The following is a 23,155-nucleotide window of genomic DNA, read 5'->3' as shown; positions in this document are numbered from 1 at the left end:
ACCATTCTCTCTGACAAAGTTATCCTTACTTACCCTCAGCTCGGTGTTTTTCTGCACTAAATGGAGGGAGCTATGCTTCAGATAACCAGAAATGTCTGCCAACGCTGAAGCCATTCATATCGGACATGACATGAAAAATATGATTCTGGAACCAGGATTTCCTTCTTCACCAATGGAAAAGCATTTTCACACCTTCCTGAATTAAGACATTCTCACAGCACTCCCACAGCTTTGGAGAAAACTTGCCCAGGACACTATCTGAAAGGGCAAATGATCCATCTACATAAAATCAAGAGGTTGATGATATATAATGTATTTGAAGAGGGGTACAGAATGCTAAATGGGTCACATCACAGATACCCCAGCAGAAGTGATTACAAGCAAAGGTATTATACACAAACAAATAAGCAAAATGGGGCCCAGGACAAAGACTGCACATTAGAATGATAAGGCTTCCTCTGCCAAATGAAATGACTGAGGTTGAAAATGTTCTCAATAGGGAGCATCTGACTGTGCAATCTTACAAGTTAAAAAAAAAAATAAGGACAAATAATTAAATTAATAAACATATACATACTAATTTATGAATATATTATGTACATTATAAACACAAAATAGAAAATTTTAAAAGATAAAGATGGGAATGTGCCTTCTAAAATATTCTTCCCACACGCAATAGCCTATTGGGCACATCCGTTTGGGTTCACCACCCCACTTTGAAGCTAGCACTTTAAGAATCTTACAAAAGTACAAAGCCAAAGGTATTATTCTATTACCTGGAAAACTCCTGAATTATTTTCTTCCCTTTGCTAAAGCAGCTGTGCCCTTAACATCCAGAGAAAACCCATTAAGATTCAAATGGTGAAAAGTCAGAGAAATGCATAAGAAATTTTGGAAGCTTTGGACTGGATAGTGACAAGAAGCTACAAAGTGCAAATGACCCAGAAGCAGAATTAATTTTGTTTTTGATCTAAACTGTATCCTCCATAATTGCTGTGATTTACAGGCTCAGTGCTTTAACCCATGTGCTGTTTCCGGACACAGGAAGGAACTGGGTAGTCATTAAAAAACTGTCACATAAATAGCCACTTACCAGCTCACCTGGGAGTGTAATGTTGGACAAGTAGTAAAGAATGCCAATTTTATTTATTTTACTACTTGCAAACTCCCTGAGAAAAGGGTGAGCTGGAACATTCAACCCTTAATTATCCATGAAAACAGATCAGAGAAGAGTCACAGAGAAGTCAAAATGAATAATAATAATAATAAAAAAACTTTTATAATTGGCTTTGTAATGAATTCAGGTAACACCTGGCACTGTCTTCCCTTAAATTACACCTGACCACCAGTCCAAAAAGGGTAGAAAACAGAGGTCAAGGGACCAAAATCTAAATACTTGCTTGAAAACCCACTAGTTACATAACTTCAAGCAAGTTACTTAACCTCTACAATTTTCCATTCCCTCAATGAGGAAGCTAATGCTAACTGCCTTATGGGTTTGTGGAAAAGATTACATGATATAAGGCATTTGAAGTAATCAGCACAACACTTGGTAAACATCTAATAAATGTGTGCTTTGTCATGTCAGAGTCTAAGGTCTGGGTGGAAATCAGCAGGGAGGAGGGGAAGAGACAGGATGGAGACATGGTCAAGTATACTGAAAGTGAGGTCAGATTCACTTGAAGGCCAACTGCTGGGGAACATGCATGTGCCCTAATTGGTTGTGTGTTGAAAACCATGGTTTTTAACCAGATACCTACTCTAGGAAAGCTAGAAGAGAAAGCTGCTTTCCTGCCTTTCTGAAGGGGCTTTCCTCCCAGTTTCTGGAAGGAAACCCTGTCACAGATAGGAAACCCTGGGTCAGGGTGAAGGAGGCCTCTAGACCAGCAGAGAGGGTGAAACTCATACTTTACCTGCGCCCAGTGGTTTTTAAATACAATCATGCATGTTTCTGGGTCAACTCCCTGCAGGCTCACAGCCTGCTGGAGTTTGTGTTCAGTCGCAACCGATGACATCATAAACTTTCATAAAGCAATGCTTCTAAGTCATATTTAATTTTCATCAAAATTTCGCAAGCAGTCACTAACTTTCAAGTATCACATTAGAAATGTAACTTCTTCACATTTCATTGTCACCTTCCAAAACCTGTAATGACAACAAAAAATGCATCTCATTATGTTCGTATATTGAATAGGACACTGACTACTATATTTAAATCAAAGCCCAACACAGAACAAAACATCTACGAAATAGACATTTCTACTCAATCTGAAGGCTTCCCTTTTTCTCTCACCTTGCTACTCAAAATATAATGAGTCTCCCAAAGCTACATGAATAAATTAAGCAATTATTAGGTTTATTCTCTCCACTACTGCCAACCAACCCCCTCGATTACAATTCTAAATCACTCAAATCTAGTTGCTATCATCAAGCAAGAAACTATGATGCCAATGTCTGTGGAGTTTAAAAACACCCAGAAGCAGGGAAACCATTAGCTAATAGTGATAGAAATAAATGGCTTCATGAAACTTGGGTAGTTATGAAACAGCACCCAGACTCCTGGGTCTAATATTATTGACTAGAGTTCCAGTGAGTGAAATTGCGTGAGACCCAGACCCACCACGCCAGCGGGATCCCAGACCTGCCCTGCGGGAGCCACAGACCCCACCTCCACTGCACCAGCCCGAGCCCCCTCCCCCCGCCCCCGACCCCCCCATTTCCCTCCCACCCCCCGCCAGCCCGGCCCATGAGAGGTGCTCCATGCACCTCCTGGTGATGGTTCTGCCGTTATGGCATTACAACCACAGGCCTTTTAGGATAAATATATATATATATATATATATATATATATATATATATATATATATATATATTTTTTTTTTTTTTTTTAAATAATGCAACTGAACACATTCTCGGTCATTTGTGGCCACAAACTAAGTGAAGGTTTCTAGATTTTCTGAAAAATAATAGAATTCCAAGTAACCTTGACAAATCAGAGAGAAATGATCCATCAAAAACAAGATAGGGCACACTTACAAATGAGAAGTGAATTGTGTGGATAAAATATGAAGAAAGTCTGACTGCAACCGACTCCCCGTAGGGAGGAAATAGATACTGAGGTCACAGAGCGAACAGTGGGTCTGATCCAGTTGTGCGGCGCTTACTTTCTGACAAAGAACCAACACAGTGGTGTTATCTCACCAGTTTGAACAGCCCATAAAAGGACTGGGTACCATTCAAAATATTATTTTTTTAGTATACAGATTGGAGAGAGATCAGAGAAAGGTAATTACACTGTAATTATCAGAGAACTGGAAAACAAAACCCATGATATAATTTCCAGGCTCATAGTGCCAAAACGAGTAGGGCAAAAACAGCTATTTTCAACTGATGGATATGAAAGGTAATACCAGGAGAACACTAATCAACTGTTCCTCCTACGAACAACGAACCGTAAGAAAGAAGGCTGCAGGTGATGATTCGGATTAGACCTTTGTGTTGTGAGGAGTGGAATTAAACACTGGAAAACAGTTAAGGTATATTCCAAACAAGTGCTTCTGCTGGGGGATGGGAGGCTAACCCTTCATCATTAAAGGATCTTTTAAAAAAATATTAGGACATACGACAGAAAACTTACAAGAATTAATAATTCTGAAGAAAGAAACATATTTAAGGAGAATTAAAGAAGACTAAAGTGTACACAAAGAGGGAGGCCTATTAGGAGGAGCACTGCACACAGAATGTTCCCCAGGAAAAAGCAGCTGTGTCTTCTATGACGATATTTTATTATTTAAATTGGTGAATTCCCTATTGTACAGTTGCTAAGAGTACAAAACTGTTGTTTTCAATAAGACATTGTTCACTGCCAACCACAGCCCTTTGCCCCTGAGAGGCATGTTTTTTCTTGGTGTTTTAAAAACTAAGAGTGGCCACCCCAAGCATGCAGGGTATGCGCTCCCAGTCCCCACAGTCCCCATGATCCCCATGGTCCCCATCACTCCCTGTGACCCCACTGTCCGCCTCTCCCCCTCATTTTGACTACCAGGCTAGCCCGTACAAATAACATTTCAGCATGCAGCTTTGCTCCAAGTGATGAGAGATAGAACAAGTTCTGACTCAACTTCCTCATTGTCCTAAACATAATATTGCTGTGAAAAACATCCAGGTCTGTTATTCAGACGATGTAATTATCATAATAAGGAACATCAGGATATTTTGGTTTATCCCAGAGGCTGAATAAGTAGAAGACTCCTTGATGTTCCAGCTCCAGGATTCTCAGATTCTTGTTCAAAGCTTTGAAGGGAACATATACCGTGCCAACCGCCTCTGACTCAAAATCAGTCACATGCTAAGATCCTTTCAGTTGGTTTTCAAAGGGACTTTACATGCAACCTTTCAGAGAGAGAGACTGCATTACAGACAAAATAACTATCTTAGCTGAGGTCATAAATTTACAAGTTAGTTTTGATGGCAAAAGAATGTAAGTTTCTCAATTCCCAGTCCGGGGATCTTTCTAGAAAACCATCTTCTCCTTCCTGCTGGCTAGAATCCTGGCCCTATTGCCTTAAGGGATCTGGATCTTCTCTGGGAAAAGGGCATCTCACTTGGTTGGTACGTATCTGATCATACTTCTGAGGCAGATGCCTGAGGAATCTAAACGTGTCATGAGCCCAGAAACCACAACTTTGAGAAAACTTAGTGGAGAAAGGTGTGTTGGGCAAGTCAAGCAACCCATATTTGATAGCAAAACACCATGCCAGAAGATCCTGCAAATGAAAATACTAACCAGAGACCAAAGGGCTGAGTATTTCCACTCTTTCTCTCTCTTTCCCATGTTAGACGATTACATCACAGGCATATCCCCAGGGCAACCTAAGCCTGAAAGGAAGAGACAGCACCATATTTATGAGAGATGTACTGGTATAAGGATATATTTCCTCCAGCACCAAGATTTTCAAGATAATTCTGCCTTTGCCTGTTATCGGGCTTTACTTTTTTCCTTTTTTGCATTTTTCAATTCCAAGCTGTTTAATTAACTCTCAGATCACAACTGAAAGTCCCAAGAGAAGGACAGAGAAGGACAAAACTAAGCAAAAAGCTGTGAGATGGTAAAAGAGGCTGCAGTCGCTGGAATGTGTGCCGTGTGACAAGCCTGGCTTTTATGGGACATTTCCCCTTCCTCGCCCTGTTCCCTCTGCAGCCTAAGGCGTCTGAAGCTGGGAATGCTGGCCGCTCTTGGCACACAGCCCGTTCTTCCCGTAAATACACACATGCACATAAATTTGAATTTCATGCCAAAAAGAGAGCTCTATAAACCATCCAGACCCTAACGAGTAATTTCTTTTTCTTTCTCCAAATAAACCACCAACACCAAAAAAAAATACCTAAAGGGCTCTTTTTTCAACAAGGGTTGCTCGTGGTTTTGTGGTGTGGTTGTTGAATTTTCTGGCATGGGGGTGGGGTGGGTAGAGGAGCTATCATAATATCATATATATGACAGCCTGATGTATCAGCACACATTCTATAGTGAAAAGACAGAACTGAATATATTCTTTCCAAAGATATTACTGATAGTCGATATATTCATCTCAATATTATATGTAAAAATATTTTCCATCAATAAGGAAAGAAAACTCTATTAAATTTTTGTTGGAGACAGGGATAACTGACATAAAATTATATGATTTTTATTGGCCCTTTTTGGAAAGTATATGATATGTTTTATTTGACTATGAAAAAAAGTGTAAGCATATGCTTCCACATCACAGAATTATAAAAGACTCCATATGGTCATAAAAGCTTAGATTGTAGTCATCTAGATCACACCTCCTTCCAATGTAAAAATTCCTTCAACTTCATTCCCAAATAAACAGATATCTAATTTCAGACTCTTTCAAAATCTACAATACCTAGGAGAGCTATAAATGTGTCAGGATTACATTTTTTCTTGAAATACAATCCCTGAATGACTATATGTTAATATATCTCCCTTTCACTACAGACTGAACTTACAATGTAAACATTTTGGCATATAATTCTATATTATCTCATATCATCCTTCAATTATTTTATCTGTTTCAATATAATATCTTTTAAAAACAAATTTTTAAAAATTCCTTAAGGGAAAGAAATAGATAGCTACTTTATTGGGAGACAGAGCCAAGAGAACATTTTTATTGAGGAAAAAGTGATCATATTTGCAGATCTAATGGGAAGGAACTAATGAACAGGGAGAATTTGAAGATTTTTTAAAGAAAGAAAGGATTTGATGAAGCAAGAGGAGAAGAACGGTGAAGAACACAGGTAGGGTGAGGCCTAGAGACAAAAGAGAAGCAAAGAGTCTTTTCGTGTTACCAATTCAGAAGTAATAGCCTGGCCTTGGTGGGAAGACATTGCAGGTTCCCTTCCCACCTTTCCTTCTTCTACCCACCTGACATTTCTCTGACTGGTGTATGGAAATGGATGGAGAGTTTGGGTGGATTTAATGTAGGGAACAAAGGGTAAAGGCTAAGTGTTTTTAGCTTGGTTGTCCAAGTGTAGAAGTCAAAAACCTTAAAGTCCCCACTTGGAGTCTTGAGCTCTGAACCAGGAGAGAAAGCCCCAAGACTCTGGTTCCAGTTCTAATCAGCTGTGACACCCTAAATAAAAAATGGGGCTCTTAGATTGGAACCTCTCTTAGGTGAGTAGCTAGGTCTCTCCCAGCTCAGAAGTCATTATTTTGTGTATTTTATTACAACTGTGATACTAACTGGGAAGAGGTAATCTTAAAGAAGAACAATAAATGGGATTCTATCTCTATGCTTTTTTCAATTGAAGCATATTTCACTTAAGGAACCCAAAGCACAGGAATCAACCATCTCAAATATATAAACAAACAAACCCCATTTGTGGTTGGTTGGTTTCCTGAGCAACTGCCAGTATAAAACCTCATTGTTTTAGAATGCACTTTGGAATGCCCTAAACTGGCTGCTACTAAACACATAAAAAGTCTATTACTGTAAAAGTGCTTATCACATGAAATTGCATCTAAGAGTGAAGACTCTTCCAATATTGGGAACACCTGAAAGAGGGGAACCTTGTGCCCTCACTTATAACTAAGAGCAGTGAGGGGAATTCATTTGAGGTCAAACTACCTCACACAACCTCGACTTAGAGCCTAATAAAATCCTATTAAGCCTAAATCCTCCCTGTGCTCTAATCCTCTGGCCCAGTTTCCTTTTCTCTCTCACTGTCATATCACATAGCATGCTGGGCTGTGGAAAATAAAGGCAAGATTAATAGCCCTGACTCCCCTGGACCCTCAACCTGTCATAGAGCGCTTTATTTAATCCTAACCTGAGGATATCCTATCTAATAAAAGAGAAACATGGTAATTGGCATACGACCGCTACCTTCCCATTGGCTAATCAGGGCGATATGCAAATTAACTGCCAGCCAAGATGGCGGCCAGCAGCCAGGCAGCTTAAACTGAACATGAGGCTTGCTTGCTTCAGTGACGGAGGACTGCAATGTTCCCCGCCTGCCTTGCCGGCCTCTGAGCTTGCAGTTTAAGAAACATTGTAACAAATATAGAAGCTAAACAAAACCCCAGAAACCAGCTTTCAGAGAGCTCGGATCTCAGAGCTGGAGTTATACATTGTTTCGATTATAGAACCCAAACAAACCAGATACCTTCTTTCAGCAGCTGAGGCCTCAGAGCTGGAGCCAGACTAAAGCTGGCCCAGAATGAAAAAAAGAAAAGAAAAAAAGGAGCAGTTGGGAGCTTCAGTCCCAGCCTGAAAACAGCCCTCAGCCCCTCACCCAGACTGGCCAGGCACCCCAGTGGGGACCCTCACCCTGAAGGGTGTGTGACCAGCTGCAAACAGCCATCATCCCCTCATCCAGGCTGGCCAGGCACCCCAGTGGGGACCCCCACCCTGATCCAGGACACCCTTCAGGGCAAACCAGCTGGCCCCCACCCATGCACCAGGCCTCTATTCTATATAATAAAAGGGTAATATGCCTCCCAGCACTGGGATCAGCGGAGCTGAGAGGCCTCCCGGCACCGGGATCAGCATGACAGGGGGCAGCGCCCAAACCCTCTGATCGCCCTGTGGCTCTGTGTGTGACAGGGGGCGGGGCCACAACCTCCCTATCAGCCCTGCTCTGTTCCTGACAGGGGAAGGCGCCCCAACTCCCTGATCGCCCTGCGGCTCTGTGTGTGACAGGGTGCGGCGCCCCACCCCCCCACCCCACAGGCCCTGCTCTGTGTGTGACGGGGTAGAGCCATAACCTCCCCATCAGCCCTGCCCTGAGTGTGAGAGTGGTGGCGCCCCAACCCCCTGATCAGCCCTGCTCTGTGGGTGATAGTGGGCGGCGACCCAACCCCCCCCCCCCGGCCCCCCACCACGGGCCCTGCCCTGTGTGTGATGGGGTAGAGCCATAACCTCCCCATCGGCCTTGCCCTGAGTGTGAGAGTGGCGGCACCCCAACCCCCTGATCGGCCCTGCTCTGTGGGTGATAGAGGGAGGCATCCCAATCCCCTGATCCGCCCTGCTCTGTGTGTGACAGGGGGCGGTGCCCCAACTCCCCTATTGGCCCTACTCTGTGAGTGATAGGGGGGAGGTCCTCAACCCCCTAATGGGCCCTGCTCTGTGCGTGACAGGGGGTGGTGCCACAACCTCCCTATTGACCCTGCCTTGAGTGTGACAGGGGGCGGTGCCCCAACCCCCCTGAGCGTGACTGAGGGTGGCATCGCAACCTCCCAATCCGCCCTGCTCTGTGCATGACAGGGGGCGGCGTCCCAACTCCCCAATCGGCCCTGCTCTGAGCCCAACCAGGGGCTGCACCTAGGGATTGGGCCTGCCCTCTGCCACCCGGGAGCAGGCCTAAGCCAGCAGGTCGTTATCTCCCGAGGGGTCCCAGACTGCGAGAGGGCACAGGCCGGGCTGAGGGAACCCCCTCCCCCCCGAGTGCACAAATTTTTGTGCACCGGGCCTCTAGTCCTATATAATAAAAGGCTAATATACAAATCGACCAAACAGCAGAACAACCGATCGCTATGACATGCACTGACCACCAGGGGGCAGATGCTCAATGCAGGAGAGGTCCCCTGGTGATCAGTGTGCTCCCACAGGGGAAGCACTGCTCAGCCAGAAGTGGCTAGCACAGCAGCGGTGATGGAAGCCTCGCAGCAGCACTAAGGATGTCTGACTGATGGCTTAGGCCCGCTCCCCATAGGGACATCCCCTGAGGGCTCCCAGGCTGCGAGAAGGTGCAGTCTGGGCTGAGGGACGCCCCCCCCCCCGCCAGTGCATGAATTTTGTGCACCGGGCCTCTAGTGTTTATTGAATTGAGAGGGAGAGAGAAACATCAATCGGCTGCCTCCTGTATATGCCCCAACCAGGGATGGAACCTTCAACCTAGGTATGTGCCCTGACCAGGAATCGAACCAACAACCTCTTGGTGTATAAGATGATGCTCCAACGAAACACTTAGACAAGGCATCATAGAGTTTGACTCTGGCTCTTTCAGGTTCACTGTCCATCATTTCAGTAAAGCAGTACCTTGTTTTGTGCCAAGTTGTAGGTCACCAGTTCATTCACAGAAAAATTCTCATGAATTTCAAGTGCACGAAGAAAATTCTCTCAATACAGATATTCAAAGCAGTTTCAGGCTTTGATAAAGGTATACTTCAAATGAGTAATAAGACTGAGGGAAACTGTTAATGCCCTGAAATAATTCCACCATGTTTCACATCTTCACTTCACTACAACAGGCTCCAACTAGGTCATACCTAAGTGCCAGGCAACTGACTGATAAACAGAATAAGTAGAAAAGGAAAATTAAAATTAACATTCAAATTCATACCTGAAATTTGTTTGGGGACTTAATTTTTAATGCTATTTAAGAAATTAAACCCCTATTGGCAAAGATTTGGAATGTAAAAATTATAGCTTTTGAAAATTACAGCAAGTGTTGAGACATCAGCTCATGAGTGACTAAACAGAAAAGTTTCTTATTCACACGGAGAGATTTGTTGAAACATGAAAGCTGGATCATTCTTAAAGGAAGTCTCCCCAACAACCCAATCAATCAATATAATTTTAGTAGTATGCCCAACATGTCTTGGTCATTTTCTCTGGAAAGGGAGGGGCCTTTAGGAAGTTATGCTGTTCAGTCTAATGCCTGTCTTTACACCTGTATCCATGAGGATTAGTTTCCTAACGGCAGTCCTTCAAATGTCTTCATATGAAATTTTTCAGGCATGTAATCTGCAGAGTAATCAAGAGGATGTGAGGATTACCTTTTGAAAAAACCACACAAGAAACCGCCTTTTTGAAAATATCCTTCATCTAGGCATGGCATAAGACTTACTAAGTGCAATGAGTTAAGTAACAATAAAATTCTCCATGTATCCCATGAGTCTCACCAATTGCTGGGCATATTTTTCTAAAGAGAGGTGGCTACAGTTTTTAGCCAACTCTAAAAGGGGCTCATAAACTGCTCCCCCCTTCAAAAAAGTTTAAAAGCTACTTTAAAGATGTGTTCACGGTAAGACCACCAAGAGCCCCAGAGCAGAGGCAAATGGCCAGCTCCAGTTCTGAAGGTGTCACTGCAGAGACAGTGGTGGGACTTCTGGGACTTCGGTGATAAGAGAAAGTATGTCTCAGCAGCTTGCGGGCTGCTCCAGCCTGGGAGCAATCATGCTCTTGAGTAATAATCAGTTCAGGCCTCCGAGCCTTACAAATTTCATGGCTGGCTAAGCACTTCCACTCCCACCCAACGCACTGCAAGGCGACTTGTCAGGGATAAAAAATGATTAGCATTTATTATAATTTAGTAACAGGCTCAAAAGTCAGCAAACTCCTGGTCTCCTCCAACATGATCCCATGCCGATTAGGACATGGCACCTTCCTTGACCGTCTGTGAAACAGGCCACGAAGAGTCAGATAACTACTGGGTACCATAAACATGACAGAAAGGGTGTGAACCACTGGTGCTTGAGCTAACTGATAAAGGCAGCCTGCCTTCGAGTAGGGCCTTTATGTGGTAACCTATGACTATGAAGTTCTAATTTCACATTTAATTTTTATAAACATAAAAATAATGTAAGGCTTCCTTACATATAAATAGGATAATCCCTCTCACAAATGGTACTATGATTTAAACAACTACGTTTTCTCATCCATGAATACTAAAAGATTCTAGAACAGCCGTGGGCAAACTATGGCCCGCGGGCCGGATCCAGCCCATTTGAAATGAATAAAACTAAAAATAAAAAAAAGACCGTACCCTTTTATGTAATGATGTTTACTTTGAATTTATATTAGTTCACACAAACACTCCATCCATGCTTTTGTTCCGGCCCTCCGGTCCAGTTTAAGAACCCATTGTGGCCCTCGAGTCAAAAAGTTTGCCCACCCCTGTTCTAGAAGTATGTGATAAAAACCTACTGGTTTCAAGTTTTTACTACTCACATATATATTATTGTCAGGATCAGTTTATCATCAAGAGAAGACATCATATGGAGAAAAATAAAAAGCAAGACCTTCTAAAAGCACTGCAAATTTTCAGGGGGGAAGAAAGTTTTAACTTGAAATCTCTCCCTCTTGAGCAACACTGCATGGGCCTCAATACACGATCAAGGTCCAGACTCACCCATATCCAGAGATGACTGAGCGAAGTAACTATCGGTGCATCTCAGGGACCTCAGGTGAATGCACAAACTGGTGCTCTACCCACAATATTAAATTTGATCATCAAAACCACTTCTGTGCATTTACCCTACAAATACACGTTCCCCTTACAAAATGGCATATGGGATAATAGTACTATTAAGAGTTGACACTTACTGTGTACTTCTCTGTGCCAGGTACTATTCTAAATACATTACACTGTTAACTCTTTAAATATGTAAACTATTATTACCCTTAGGCACAGATAAGGAACCTGAGGCACAGAAGGGTAGAGGAATTGGTCTAATCAAGGTCACACAGATATCCTGAGGTCTGACTCAGACGCAGTATCTTAACCACTAGCACCTCTCCAAGTAGAATGATGTATGTTATCATTAGGACCATATCTTTAATGCTTATTTTAATAATACTTACTGGGTTAAATTTATTCAGTTTACCTTCAACTTAGGAGGTTAACTCTAGGAATTAGGAAAGTCAATGTTCTGCCAAAATATTTTTCAGTCTATTCAGGTCCTCTGCCCATTTTTAAATCCAATTGTTTGTTTTGATGTTGAGTTGTATGAGTTCTTTATATATTTTGTATATTAACCCCTTATTGAATGTATCATTTGCAAATATCTTCTCCCATTCAGTAGGTTGCCTTTTCATTTTATTGATGGTTTCCTTTGCTGTACAGAGGCTTTTTAGTTTGATTTAATTCCATTTGCTTATTTTTGCTTTTGTTGCCCTTGCCTGGGGAGACATATGCAAAAAGCTATTTCTAAGACCAATGTTAAAGAGTTTACTGCCTATGTTTTCTTCTAGGAGTTTTATGGTTTCTGGTCTTACATTTAAGTGTTTAATCCGTTTTTTAAAAGATTTTTTAATTGATTTTTAGAGAGAGGAAAAGGGAGAGGGAGAGAAACATTGATGTGAGAGCAGAACACTGATCAGCTGCCACCTGCACACCCGCTACTGGGGATCAAACCCACAGCCTGGGCATGTGCCCTGACCAGGAATCAAACCAGCAACCTTGTAGTGCATGGCATGATGCTCAAGCAAGCCACACCACCAAGGGCTACTGGTACGTGTTTAATCCATTTCAAGTTTATTTTTGTATATGGTGTAAGAAAGTACAACCTGGTTTCATTTTTTTGTATGTGTCTGTCAGTTTTCCCAACACCATTCACTGAAGAGACTCTCTTTTCCCATTTATATTCCTGCCTCTTTTGTTGTAGATTAATTGACCATATAGCCGTGGGTTTATTTCTGGGCTCTCTATTCTGTTCCAGTGGTCTGTGTGTTTGTTTTGTGCCAGACCACGTTGTTTTTATTACAATACCTTTGTCTAGCTCAGTGATTCTCCAAATGTAGTTGAGGAACACAGAGTTCCCCAGGACCCTTTCTGGGGGACCTCAAGGATCTTAATAATTTTTAAGGCCATCTCCAAAAATAAAAAATCAATCTAAGTAAACATAGCTCGTTGTGAAGATTTCTTATATCCAAAAAAGCGGCCGGCATTGCAATTAACTGTAGTTATACTTGAGCAGTTAGTTTCACCACTACTCACTACAACTTTTTAAATTATTTGGCTTTTTTTAATAGGATTTTTTTTCTATTTGTACAAAGCCTATTCTTTTAAACTAACATTCACCCTGAAAAATCAAAGTTCATTATGCGTTTCTTGAGTTTTTTGTCAAAATATTACTTTCATTCAAAGATGTGGAGAAAAAGAAACTCTAGTACACTGCTGGTTGGAATGCAGACTGGTGCAGCCACTGTGGAAAACAGTATGGAGTTTCCTCAAAAAATTAAAAATGAAACTGCCATTTGCCCCAGGGACCCCACTTCTAGAAATATATCCTAAGAAACCTGAAATGCCAATCAGAAAGAATATATGCACCCCCTATGTTCACAGCAGCACAATTTACAATAGCTAATGTCTGGAAACAGCCCAAGTGCCCATCAGCAGATGAGTGGATTAAAAAACTGTGGTACATCTACACAATGGAATACTATGCAGTGGTAATGAAGGAACTTTTACCATTTGCAATAGCATGGATGGACCTGGAGAGTATTATGCTAAGTGAAATAAGCCAGTCAGAGAAAGACAAGCATCACATGATCTCACTCATATGTGGAATCTAATGAACAACATAAACTAATGAACAAAATAGATCCAGAGACATAGAACCATGAACAGACTGATGAATTTCAGAGGGAAGGTGTGGGGAGGGGCGAGAGATTAACTGGGAACTTATGTGCATATATGCATGGCCCATGGACACAAACAATAGTGTGGCAAAGGCTTGGGAGGGGCAGATGCAGGGAGGAGGAGGTCAATGGGGGAAAAACAACAAAAAAAAATCAGACACCTGTCATACTTTCAACAATAAAGATAAATTTCAAAAATATATATTGCTCTCATTAACAGCAGCTCTCACTGCTCTGAAGCCTGAATTTTGCCACAGGTATGATTCTGTGGAATTCTGAAACAGAACTTGGTGAGACTAGTTACCCTGGAGGGAGCAGTGCTTTATTTCAATGGGAGGTGCATTCACTCTCTCTCTCTCCCAGCCCCCTTCTGCACAGAGATGCACACCCATGCATGCACACACGCAAGTCTAGCTCTGCACCAGATGTAAATACTAATCATTAGTTGTTGTCTTTTCAGAGACGCTACAACAGAAAAGCCATATGTGATTTGCAATTAACAAAGGGTAACGAAGGCTCTAATTTCTGCCTGTGGGTCCAGAATTTAGGCTGACTGTGATGCCTTTCCAAGAAATAAAACTAAAAGCTGACGTGACTTATATTAAGCAGATCCTCTGTCACAGCAAGGATGGCTTATTGCCTGGATGGCTGCCAGCCCCTAAGCAGACCTGCAGAGAGGCTGTCCTCATGGGGAGGAAGGCATTCATTTATCCATAAGCCTCCAGAAGCAACTGGGTAATCACGACTCTCCCACATTCTGCTTCAATTCATCTCCACTTGCCTCTGGAGTGACTGGCACAGACTTGAATGGTTTCGGGCCATCTCGATTTCTTTAATTAAAAATTTTCTCTGCTAAATTAACACATGTGTCTCAATGTCTTTTGTACAGAGGGCAAAGAAAGAGAAAGCAAAAGCCAAAAAAGAAACATCAAAGACAGTGTTTTAAATTAAGTTTTGCTTCAAATATCTTTTGCATTTGACACTATTTTTCCCCAGAGTTGGTGCTTCAGGTAGAAAACAATGAACAAGAAGAGTAGACAAGGGTTTCTATGTTTCCCTCAAAAGTATCCTGCACTTTAGAGCTAATTAACTTCTAAAATCAAAGGAGTTATAAAGAGGCTATGGAAGCAAAAGCAGAATTTGGCTAGTTCCTTTTTTGGCAAGAATAATTTTGTGTGTTGACATATATATGCATAATACTTCTATGCCCTGTGGGATTGCCAAAAAATTGATGATCTGACTCATTACTACTGGAATGAATATGCAATTTATGTGGAGATTAGGTTCCAATGTCAGTGCTTAAGGCCTGAACACCCCTTAGCAAGGCACTTGTTGGAAATCAACATATTTTTCCTCGTTAAATTGGAGAAGTAGTTGAGTATCTAAAGTAGTAGTTGAGCATTTGGGGGTCAGGTGTACAAAAAAATACTGTGTATCTTCCAAGGCAAGAATTGCTTTCATCGTGGTGAGATGCTCACACTGTGAGAGGCAGGTAGAAACTGGGACCAAGCAAGGAAAGAGCAGGAATACATCTCCAATTCCCCAAGAGTAAACCCAAATGTATCTGAACCCCTGAAAATTACTATTCTCTCTTTCTCTTTCTGATTTCTTTTCTGTGGAGTGTCAAGGACAGAAATAGTGGATGAAGCTGCTACACAACCCTGGAGCTTTCTTCAGAATAACTATCCTAAGGGAGCTTCACAAACAGTAACTAAGTACACAGCAAATCTGCACTGCATCCCAGTAAATCATATTTCCTGCTTTCATAGAAAAGGAATCTAATATAGGTAAGCCATCCAGGAGACAACTCAAGTAAAATTAAAGACAGATTTTCCAGTAGGTAAACATGCCTCTGTTTCTAAAATACTTTAAATTTACACCCACAAATATAGCATACAAACACTGCTAATTAGAAATTCAGTAATAAACATCATACCTTGCAGAAAGATTTCTCAAAAGTGAGAAAAATAATTATGATAGAATGAGAACCAAATAAATATAAATATTTGGGTTTCAGGTAGACTTGATCATGGTGTTATTAGTTTTCATTTATTAAACTGATAGGGAAAATAGTAGTGATAACTCTGGCTCTGCCACACAAATTGCTCATTTCAAGGTTCTTTCTGTAAGAAATCTACAGAGAATTTTTAGCTTTAAATCTATGTATATTAGTTCTGAGGGCGTCCAAAGGTATATTTATTATAATTAAAGTACATTTAAAATGCAAGTATTTACTGTAACATCAGAGAATCTTTGACTTGTTTACATATTGTTTATTGCAGGAATAAAATTATTCCCTCCAAAAAGTTGCCACGGCCTTTTTTTACAGTGTTCTGAGAATTTGAGTCTTAAAGTAAGAAAAAGGTAAAGTACTGCTATAATGCTGCAATTAAACATTTTATATGATTCTATCACAATAACATCTCCTTTAGAATAACATAATCAGTATTCTATATTTGTTGCCTGCACAAAACTATAATTATTCATTGATTTGATCAAAATTACTAGTTGACTAGAGCAATTCAGTCTGCCAGCCAGCCTTCAGGGTAATTAGTCAAATCAACAGTATATCAAAATGACTAATATGTTTCAGAATCATGGATTAGACCAGCCGTGGGCAAACTACAGCCCGCGGGCCGGATCCGGCCCGTTTGAAATGAATAAAACTATTGAAAAAAAAAAGACCGTACCCTTTTATGTAAATGATGTTTACTTTGAATTTATATTAGTTCACACAAACACTCCATCCATGCTTTTGTTCCGGCCCTCTGGTCCAGTTTAAGAACCCATTGTGGCCCTCGAGTAAAAAAATTTGCCCACCCCTGGATTAGACTATCTACAACATCATGGCAATGCTTGGATTATGTTCCAAAACCTCAGTTCACCTTAACTCTGTAGACTATTTTCCTCATAACTGAATTTACTCAGTACACAGTTGAGAGTTTTCCCTCCCCTTCAAGGGAAAAAGGAAAGTGACAATAAAAGCCAAAGCAGGAAATTTAATGAAATCAGATACTCTTGTTTAAAAAAGTAAGAGGAGGAGGAGAGCTGTTTCATTACTGTGTGAGGGGAATAGAGTCAAGAAGAAAGAAACAAAATGGATTGTTCCCAATCAAACCACTGCATGGTGCTTCCAATTCCATTAAAGGCCACAGTTCTGTTGATTTGATGCCAAATGCCTTTAAAATGTTTTTACCCAAGAAAAGTGTGTTTTTTGAAAGAACAAGGAAAGCAACACATTTAAAGGCGGGAGAAAATTTTCTTCCATTTACTTGGGTCAGTGAAACATCCATCATGCAGAGACACAAGCACCTTACAGAGTGAAAGATCAGAGGAGCTACTCTAGCAGGAGATCAAAGAGCCAGTGCCTCTGGGGGAATCAAACAAGCACTGAGCAGATCCCCCTGAGATTTCTCTCCTAAACTAGCTTATGCCAGTGCTGGGAGAACCACAAAGCAGAGCAGGCTAGCCCCAGAAATGTGACTAAAAAACATAATTCTAGCTTGGCTCTCTCTCTAGAGGGAGAAAATTTTTCAAAGTAATTAAACAGAATAATTATAAAATAAAAAAATTTTGAAAGCAAGAAGGTTCAAATTATCTACACACTATGACCAAGCATTGAAATTAGCATATGCTCAGCTAACAGTACGCCCAGCCCAGTATATGCGATGATCTATTCAGCAAATGGTTACATGGTGTCAAAGGGACTTGGATGCATTACACAGATGCCCTCAGATCTAATTCCACCTACTTGGCCTAAAAAAAAAGCACTTTGTCCATCCCTGTTACATGTACAGTTCAAAGAACAAGTTGTCATTAAAATAGGTGGAGAGGGGTAGAATTCAGAGCAGAAATGTAACATGTCCGTATAATTTAGCAAGAAATTTCAGCATCCCAAAGCCTTTAGTTGCCAGAATCAGAAAATTATGCTGAACACCTATTAAGTGCTTGCCTTAAACCTGCCCTATTAATATGGCTCTTCTCTAAACCTCTTAGTTTAATTTGCATCTCCCTGGGGCGAAGTCGTTTCTGCTTTGTGTTGTGGTTATTTCAGAACAAGACTCTGCTCTCCTTGAGGGTAGGAGTTACACCTTCTGCTATTCATGGGTGATTCAAGAAGCATTCATCCCCTGCCTAAGATGTGTAGTGTGGAGCATGTGAATAAAACCCAGGCACAGGCAGTTCCCTGGGGGGAGATGTTCACTTGGGTAAGATATCAGTGAGAAGGGCTGGTATCTATTAGGCACTTTCTCCCAGGCACCACATTAAACTGTCTATTTAATTCTCACAACCACTCAGTGGGGTAGGGATTATCATATCCATTTTGCAGATGAAGAAACTGAAGCTTAGAAAAAAGTGAATGTTCGCATGGCTAACAAGGACTAGGAGGACTAGGAGAACTGGGTCAGGACCAGGAGAACTGGGAAGACTGGATGGGTGAGAGGAGGAGTTAATTTGCAGCCATGGTCAGGAGAGGGAATTAGGAATGGCACCTTCATTGATACCACGTTTGCATAGGACTATATCTGCAGTGGCACATGGAAGCAATTCACCTCAGCAACTGAGAAGCGTGTTGATAAAAATATGATGTGTTTCCCTACATTCTAGTCCTTCATGAAATATGTCCACCATTTGTTTATTTGTTTTACCATAAGGGCAGGGGCGTGGAACTTGACCGTATCATGAGTTCAACTTTTAGGGAAATTAAAGGTCTGGGAAAAGGCAAAATAATGGGTGAAGAGCTGTAAGGAGCACTAGTCAACTAGTCATTGCTACCACCACAATGTGTCACTCAAACTGTCCAGACAACTTGGGTTTCAGCCGCTGGAGATGGTGCATTTCCCTGCTCACACAAGTCTAGTCATGAAAGAGAAATCTACTGGTTAGCAATTCTAATGCATATTAGAAACGTGAACAAAACAGATTATCCCACCAATAAAAAGAAAACCAAAACACTAAACATTAGCCACTTTAATATATACTGATTCATCACTAAAGTTCTAAGGGAGGAGATATGTTATTACTATTGGAAGATGCATTACACCCAAAATGCTGATTCAAAACATGTGTGTTTTCCTATTCATATAGCATATACTGATCAATACTCTGAGTAGAAGGTCATAAATTCAGTTGTACATCTATTGCAGTTATTTTGTATACAATTTAAATAATTAAGACATAACTATGTTTTTTAAATTTTTTTATATTTTATTGAATTTATGGGGTACCTTGATTTATACAATTATATAGGTTTCAGGTATACAATTCTATAATACATCCTCTGTATATTATATTGTGTTCACCACCCCAAGTAAAGTCTCCATCCATCACCATTTATCCCCCCTTTACCCTCTTCTACCTCCCACCCACTCCCTTTCCCTCTGGCAATCACCACACTGTTTTATTTGTATGAGTTTTTCTTAATCTCTTCACTCTTTTCACCAAGCACCCCAGCCCCACCCCTCTGACAACTGCCAGTCTAGTCTCTGTATCTGTGAGTCTATTTTGTTCGTTAGTTTATTTTGTTCATTAGATTCCACATATAGGTGAAATCATATGATACTTGTCTTTCACTGACTAGCTTATTTCACTTACCATAATATTGGGCACTTTCTCTCTCGCAGGCACCACATTATACTGTCTATTTAGTTCTCACAACCACTCAATGAAGTAGGGATTATCCAAATACATTTTGGAATATTTGTTCTAGTTCTGTGAAAGATGACATTGATATCTTGATTGAAATTGCATTAAATATATAGATTACTTTGGGTAGTATGGACATTTTAATGATGTTAGTTCTTCTCATAATAAACATGTTCTTAAGTTGTGTGAAAAGAAAGACATGTGTCCTATACTACATTTTGTTTTAAGGGAATGTGTTCCTAAGTAATTAGTTCATCTATTAAATACCACTCTGCTATTTCCAAAGCAGTTATCACTATGGTATAGCACAAAGAATACTGGACCAGGGGTCAGGAATTCCTGGGTCCCAGACCTGGTGCTGGCTCTGACCACTGTGTGACCTTGGGAAGATCATGACAACATCCTGAGGTATCTAGTGGTGAGATCCCACTAGCTTAGCAATTAAGGGCACTGGCTGGTTAGTCAGGAAGACCCAGGTTCGCGTCCAACTCCCATCACTTCCTAACCATGTGAGCTTGGTCAGGACATTAAACTTCTTTAAGTCTAATGCCCTGTCAGCAAAATAGAGATGATCATAATGGTGCCTACTCACAGGGCTGCCGGGGAGATTAAATGTGACACTGGAGTAAGTACTCAGCACAGTGTCTCTCTCGTTCCGAGCACTAATAGAAACGAGCTATTATATTGCTAGTAACTATTTTTTAATCTGTGCCTGCCAGAACCCAAGAAGTTTGAGGAGAAGCAGTGCCTCAGGCATTTAAAAAATAATGAAAATTAAAACTTTCTATGGTATCAATTGCTTTTATCATATTAATATTCTAGATTTCCATGGAAGATTTAAGTGTCTTAAGAAAATTCAAAGAACTTGAGATCTTGACATTTTAGTCTTAGTTTTCAGTGAGTCTGTGTCCTGCTCCAAAGGGCGGCTCTTCTCTTAGAGCCATTTTCTCACTAAAGTAGAGAAGGGTGTCCTGACTGTTTCAGAAAGAACTTCTTTCTAATAACCTCCAATACAGTGTCTGCAGGAACTTCTGCCACTTGTCACACCATGTAGGATGCAACTGAGGACCTGCAGTCCTTTATGATAACTCTTCAGGGGACAAGGCAGCCGAAATCAGTGGCACCACTGCACAAAAGCATGTCACAATTTCCTCCTGCTTTCTGCGTTGAAATAGTCCACTTACTCTAATCAGATCTGCCAACCTAGAGGAAGACTCCCCAGGCAGTTTTCAAAGTAAAGGAACAAGTGGCCAGACACAGAGTAGCTAGGGCTGCTGGGGCTAATGAAGTGGGGACCAAAAAGAATGTTTTTGTGATTGTAACCCAGGGCTTTGAATTTCCCCCTGGCTAATGAGGCTGGCTACCTGGAAAAACCAAGTTTAGGCTCTAAAATAATGGCAAATGGTTTTTTGTCTGGAGGTGAGGACTCTGTAATTACACCTGAATGTTTTCAGGGCCCTCCTTTTTAGCATGATTTGTGTCTATCCCCACTTTCCCTTGGCATTCTGGGTCTATTTATAGTAGGTGCTGGGTGACTAAGATTTCTTCTCATTCCTCAGGTCTCGGCTTACAAGTCTCCACCACTAGGAAGTCTTCCCAGATGGATTTGATTTTTTGCCCCCCAAGACGATAAACTCCAGGAGAGCAAGGTCTTCATTTTGTTCACTGCGAGATCCCTAATGCCTTACATGGCACACAGAAATATTTGTTGAGTGAATTAATTAATGAATAAATGAAAGAAAGGGAAAGAGGGTCGTTTTGCCCAAAATTTGAGCCTGGTTTTACCTATCATTCCCACAATATTTAAACAACAGTAACATATTCTCAAAAGATAAATGGGACATGATCATCTTTAAAAGTTCTTTTTCTAAGCTTCTCCTCCAAAAGCATATTAAATATTAAGGCATTAACCTTTCCCCAAAGGCAAGAAGCTTTTCAAGGCAGGTTTCTTTTTTTATTTTTATAGGAAAATTTTAACCCATCAAGATCATTCTTGTAATCAGTTGACATCATCATTAGTTCTTTGTTAAGGATTGGATGACAAAGGTAGGTTATTCTGAGACTAAGAAGAGTAAGGAAACATTTTTGCCTTAACAATTTTACTCATTTGTATTGGCACTAAAGATGAAATATAAAATTAACATGTGTTTCCAATCTTGAAGCTGCTAACCTTTGTGCAGCTCAGTCATCACAATGTCAAAATATTTTTGAACTGCAAACATTCATTACATTTAGTTTTCATCCCACAATATTGATAGAAATATTAACCCATGCTGCACAGCCCTTCCTGAGAAACCAAGTGTTTTTAAAAGAAAAGAAAAGAGCGCGAGGGCAGCGAGAACTTCCATGTTTCCGAACCTGTAGAGCAAAGCTATATTCAAGTGATGCTCCAAGAACTGGTTTCAAGAGCAAGGTTCAGTCCGGCTGAGCCAGCTTCCATGGGTGAGCTCCAAACACAGCTTTTCTCAACACCATGATAGAGAAGAGAAAGGCTACACAGCCAGACATTGAAGCTACCACGGAAGCCCATAAGGAAACCAATTTCTAAACATAAAGCCCTAAACAACCTCACAGAGGGACAGGCCATATTTAAGGTCCCCATCTTCACGCTCTTCCTATTTTATCTGAATTAAACATTGGCAAATGGAAAGCTGTAAGTGGGGAAAGAGGAATTATGTGGTAACAAGGCTAGACTGTCTGATTAGCACCAAAGAATTGCAAACATTGATTAGTTTGTTCTGTGGTCATAAGCAGTGCTTCCAAATTGGGTCAGCTAGTTTAGGAAGCCAGATGGAGAAGGGATGCAGATGAATAATTAAGGTAAATGAGAAAGTGTTTAAGAGCGAAAAATCAGTGAGTTTGAAAAACAGAAATCTAATAGTCATTCTGCTCCTAACCAGTTGTATGAACTTTGACAAGTTACTTAACCTGTTTCTAACTTTCTTTATCTTCAAAACATGGGATATATTAAATGGTTAGTACAGTCTCCTCCAGTTTTCAAATCCTGGAATTCTACAAATCCCATCACACCTTTACTGCAAAGTCAACCAAAGAAGCATTCATGTAGCGCCATGTCCTTATTACTCAAAGCAGTTTGGGTTCAGTGAAATTTGAGCCATGACCTGTGCCCTAGATCATCTATCATATTAGCAATGACTAATCAAAACATTATTGGCCCAAAAATAATAATAAACCAGTGAACAAGTAGTCAACCAGTTCAGTGAAGTATCTAGAGTTTCCCGCTACAGTAATAAATTGGTTCAATCTTTGGAAGGCAGTTGTGTACACATACCAGAAGTCCTTTTTAAAGCCATGACCTATGACCCATTTAATTGTAGAAATGCTTATTAGTCATTTAAAAAATGGAAGCAAACAATATATTCACTATAGACAGATTAAGCAAACAATTAAATTGTTTGAATTCATTGTAATGGTGACTTAGAATAATATTTAATGACACAGGCAAATGCTCGTGCTATAATGTTAAGAAAAGCAGAAGGCAAAATTATATACATGGCATGACCATAATTACCAATAATGTGTATATATGACCTGTATCGTCATGTGTGTGTGTGTGTGTGTGTGTGATATTTATGACTAAGACTAGGAGGACAGATAATATATGAACGGCAGTTATC

At 40.8% G+C, this 23,155-nt stretch overlaps 1 protein-coding gene across 8 annotated transcripts in view; it reads right to left on the bottom strand.

The window, feature by feature from the left end:
- Positions 1-23,155, bottom strand: part of FAM160A1 (family with sequence similarity 160 member A1) — a 210,988-nt gene that overhangs the window by 86,371 nt on the left and 101,462 nt on the right. For 5 of the 8 annotated variants that reach the window (XR_004968310.1, XM_036313912.1, XM_036313914.1 and 2 more), the window contains one exon: positions 1,914-2,145. The exons of 1 other annotated variant lie outside the window; for it this stretch is intronic. Coding sequence is in view for 6 of the 7 variants with exons in the window: in XM_036313912.1 (XP_036169805.1) it covers positions 1,914-2,018 (105 nt within the window). In the remaining variant the exon portion in view is untranslated. Of the gene's footprint in view, positions 1-33; positions 524-1,913; positions 2,146-4,786; positions 4,879-23,155 lie in introns of those variants that run through there. 2 more of the 8 variants (XM_036313913.1, XM_036313917.1) reach the window with 2 other exon arrangements.

This window comes from Myotis myotis, unplaced genomic scaffold (genome assembly GCF_014108235.1).
Source record: "Myotis myotis isolate mMyoMyo1 unplaced genomic scaffold, mMyoMyo1.p scaffold_m19_p_6, whole genome shotgun sequence".
Taxonomy (NCBI): Eukaryota; Metazoa; Chordata; class Mammalia; order Chiroptera; family Vespertilionidae; genus Myotis; species Myotis myotis.
Note: the sequence above shows the minus strand (reverse complement) of the source record. Positions and strands in the feature narration are given on the sequence as shown.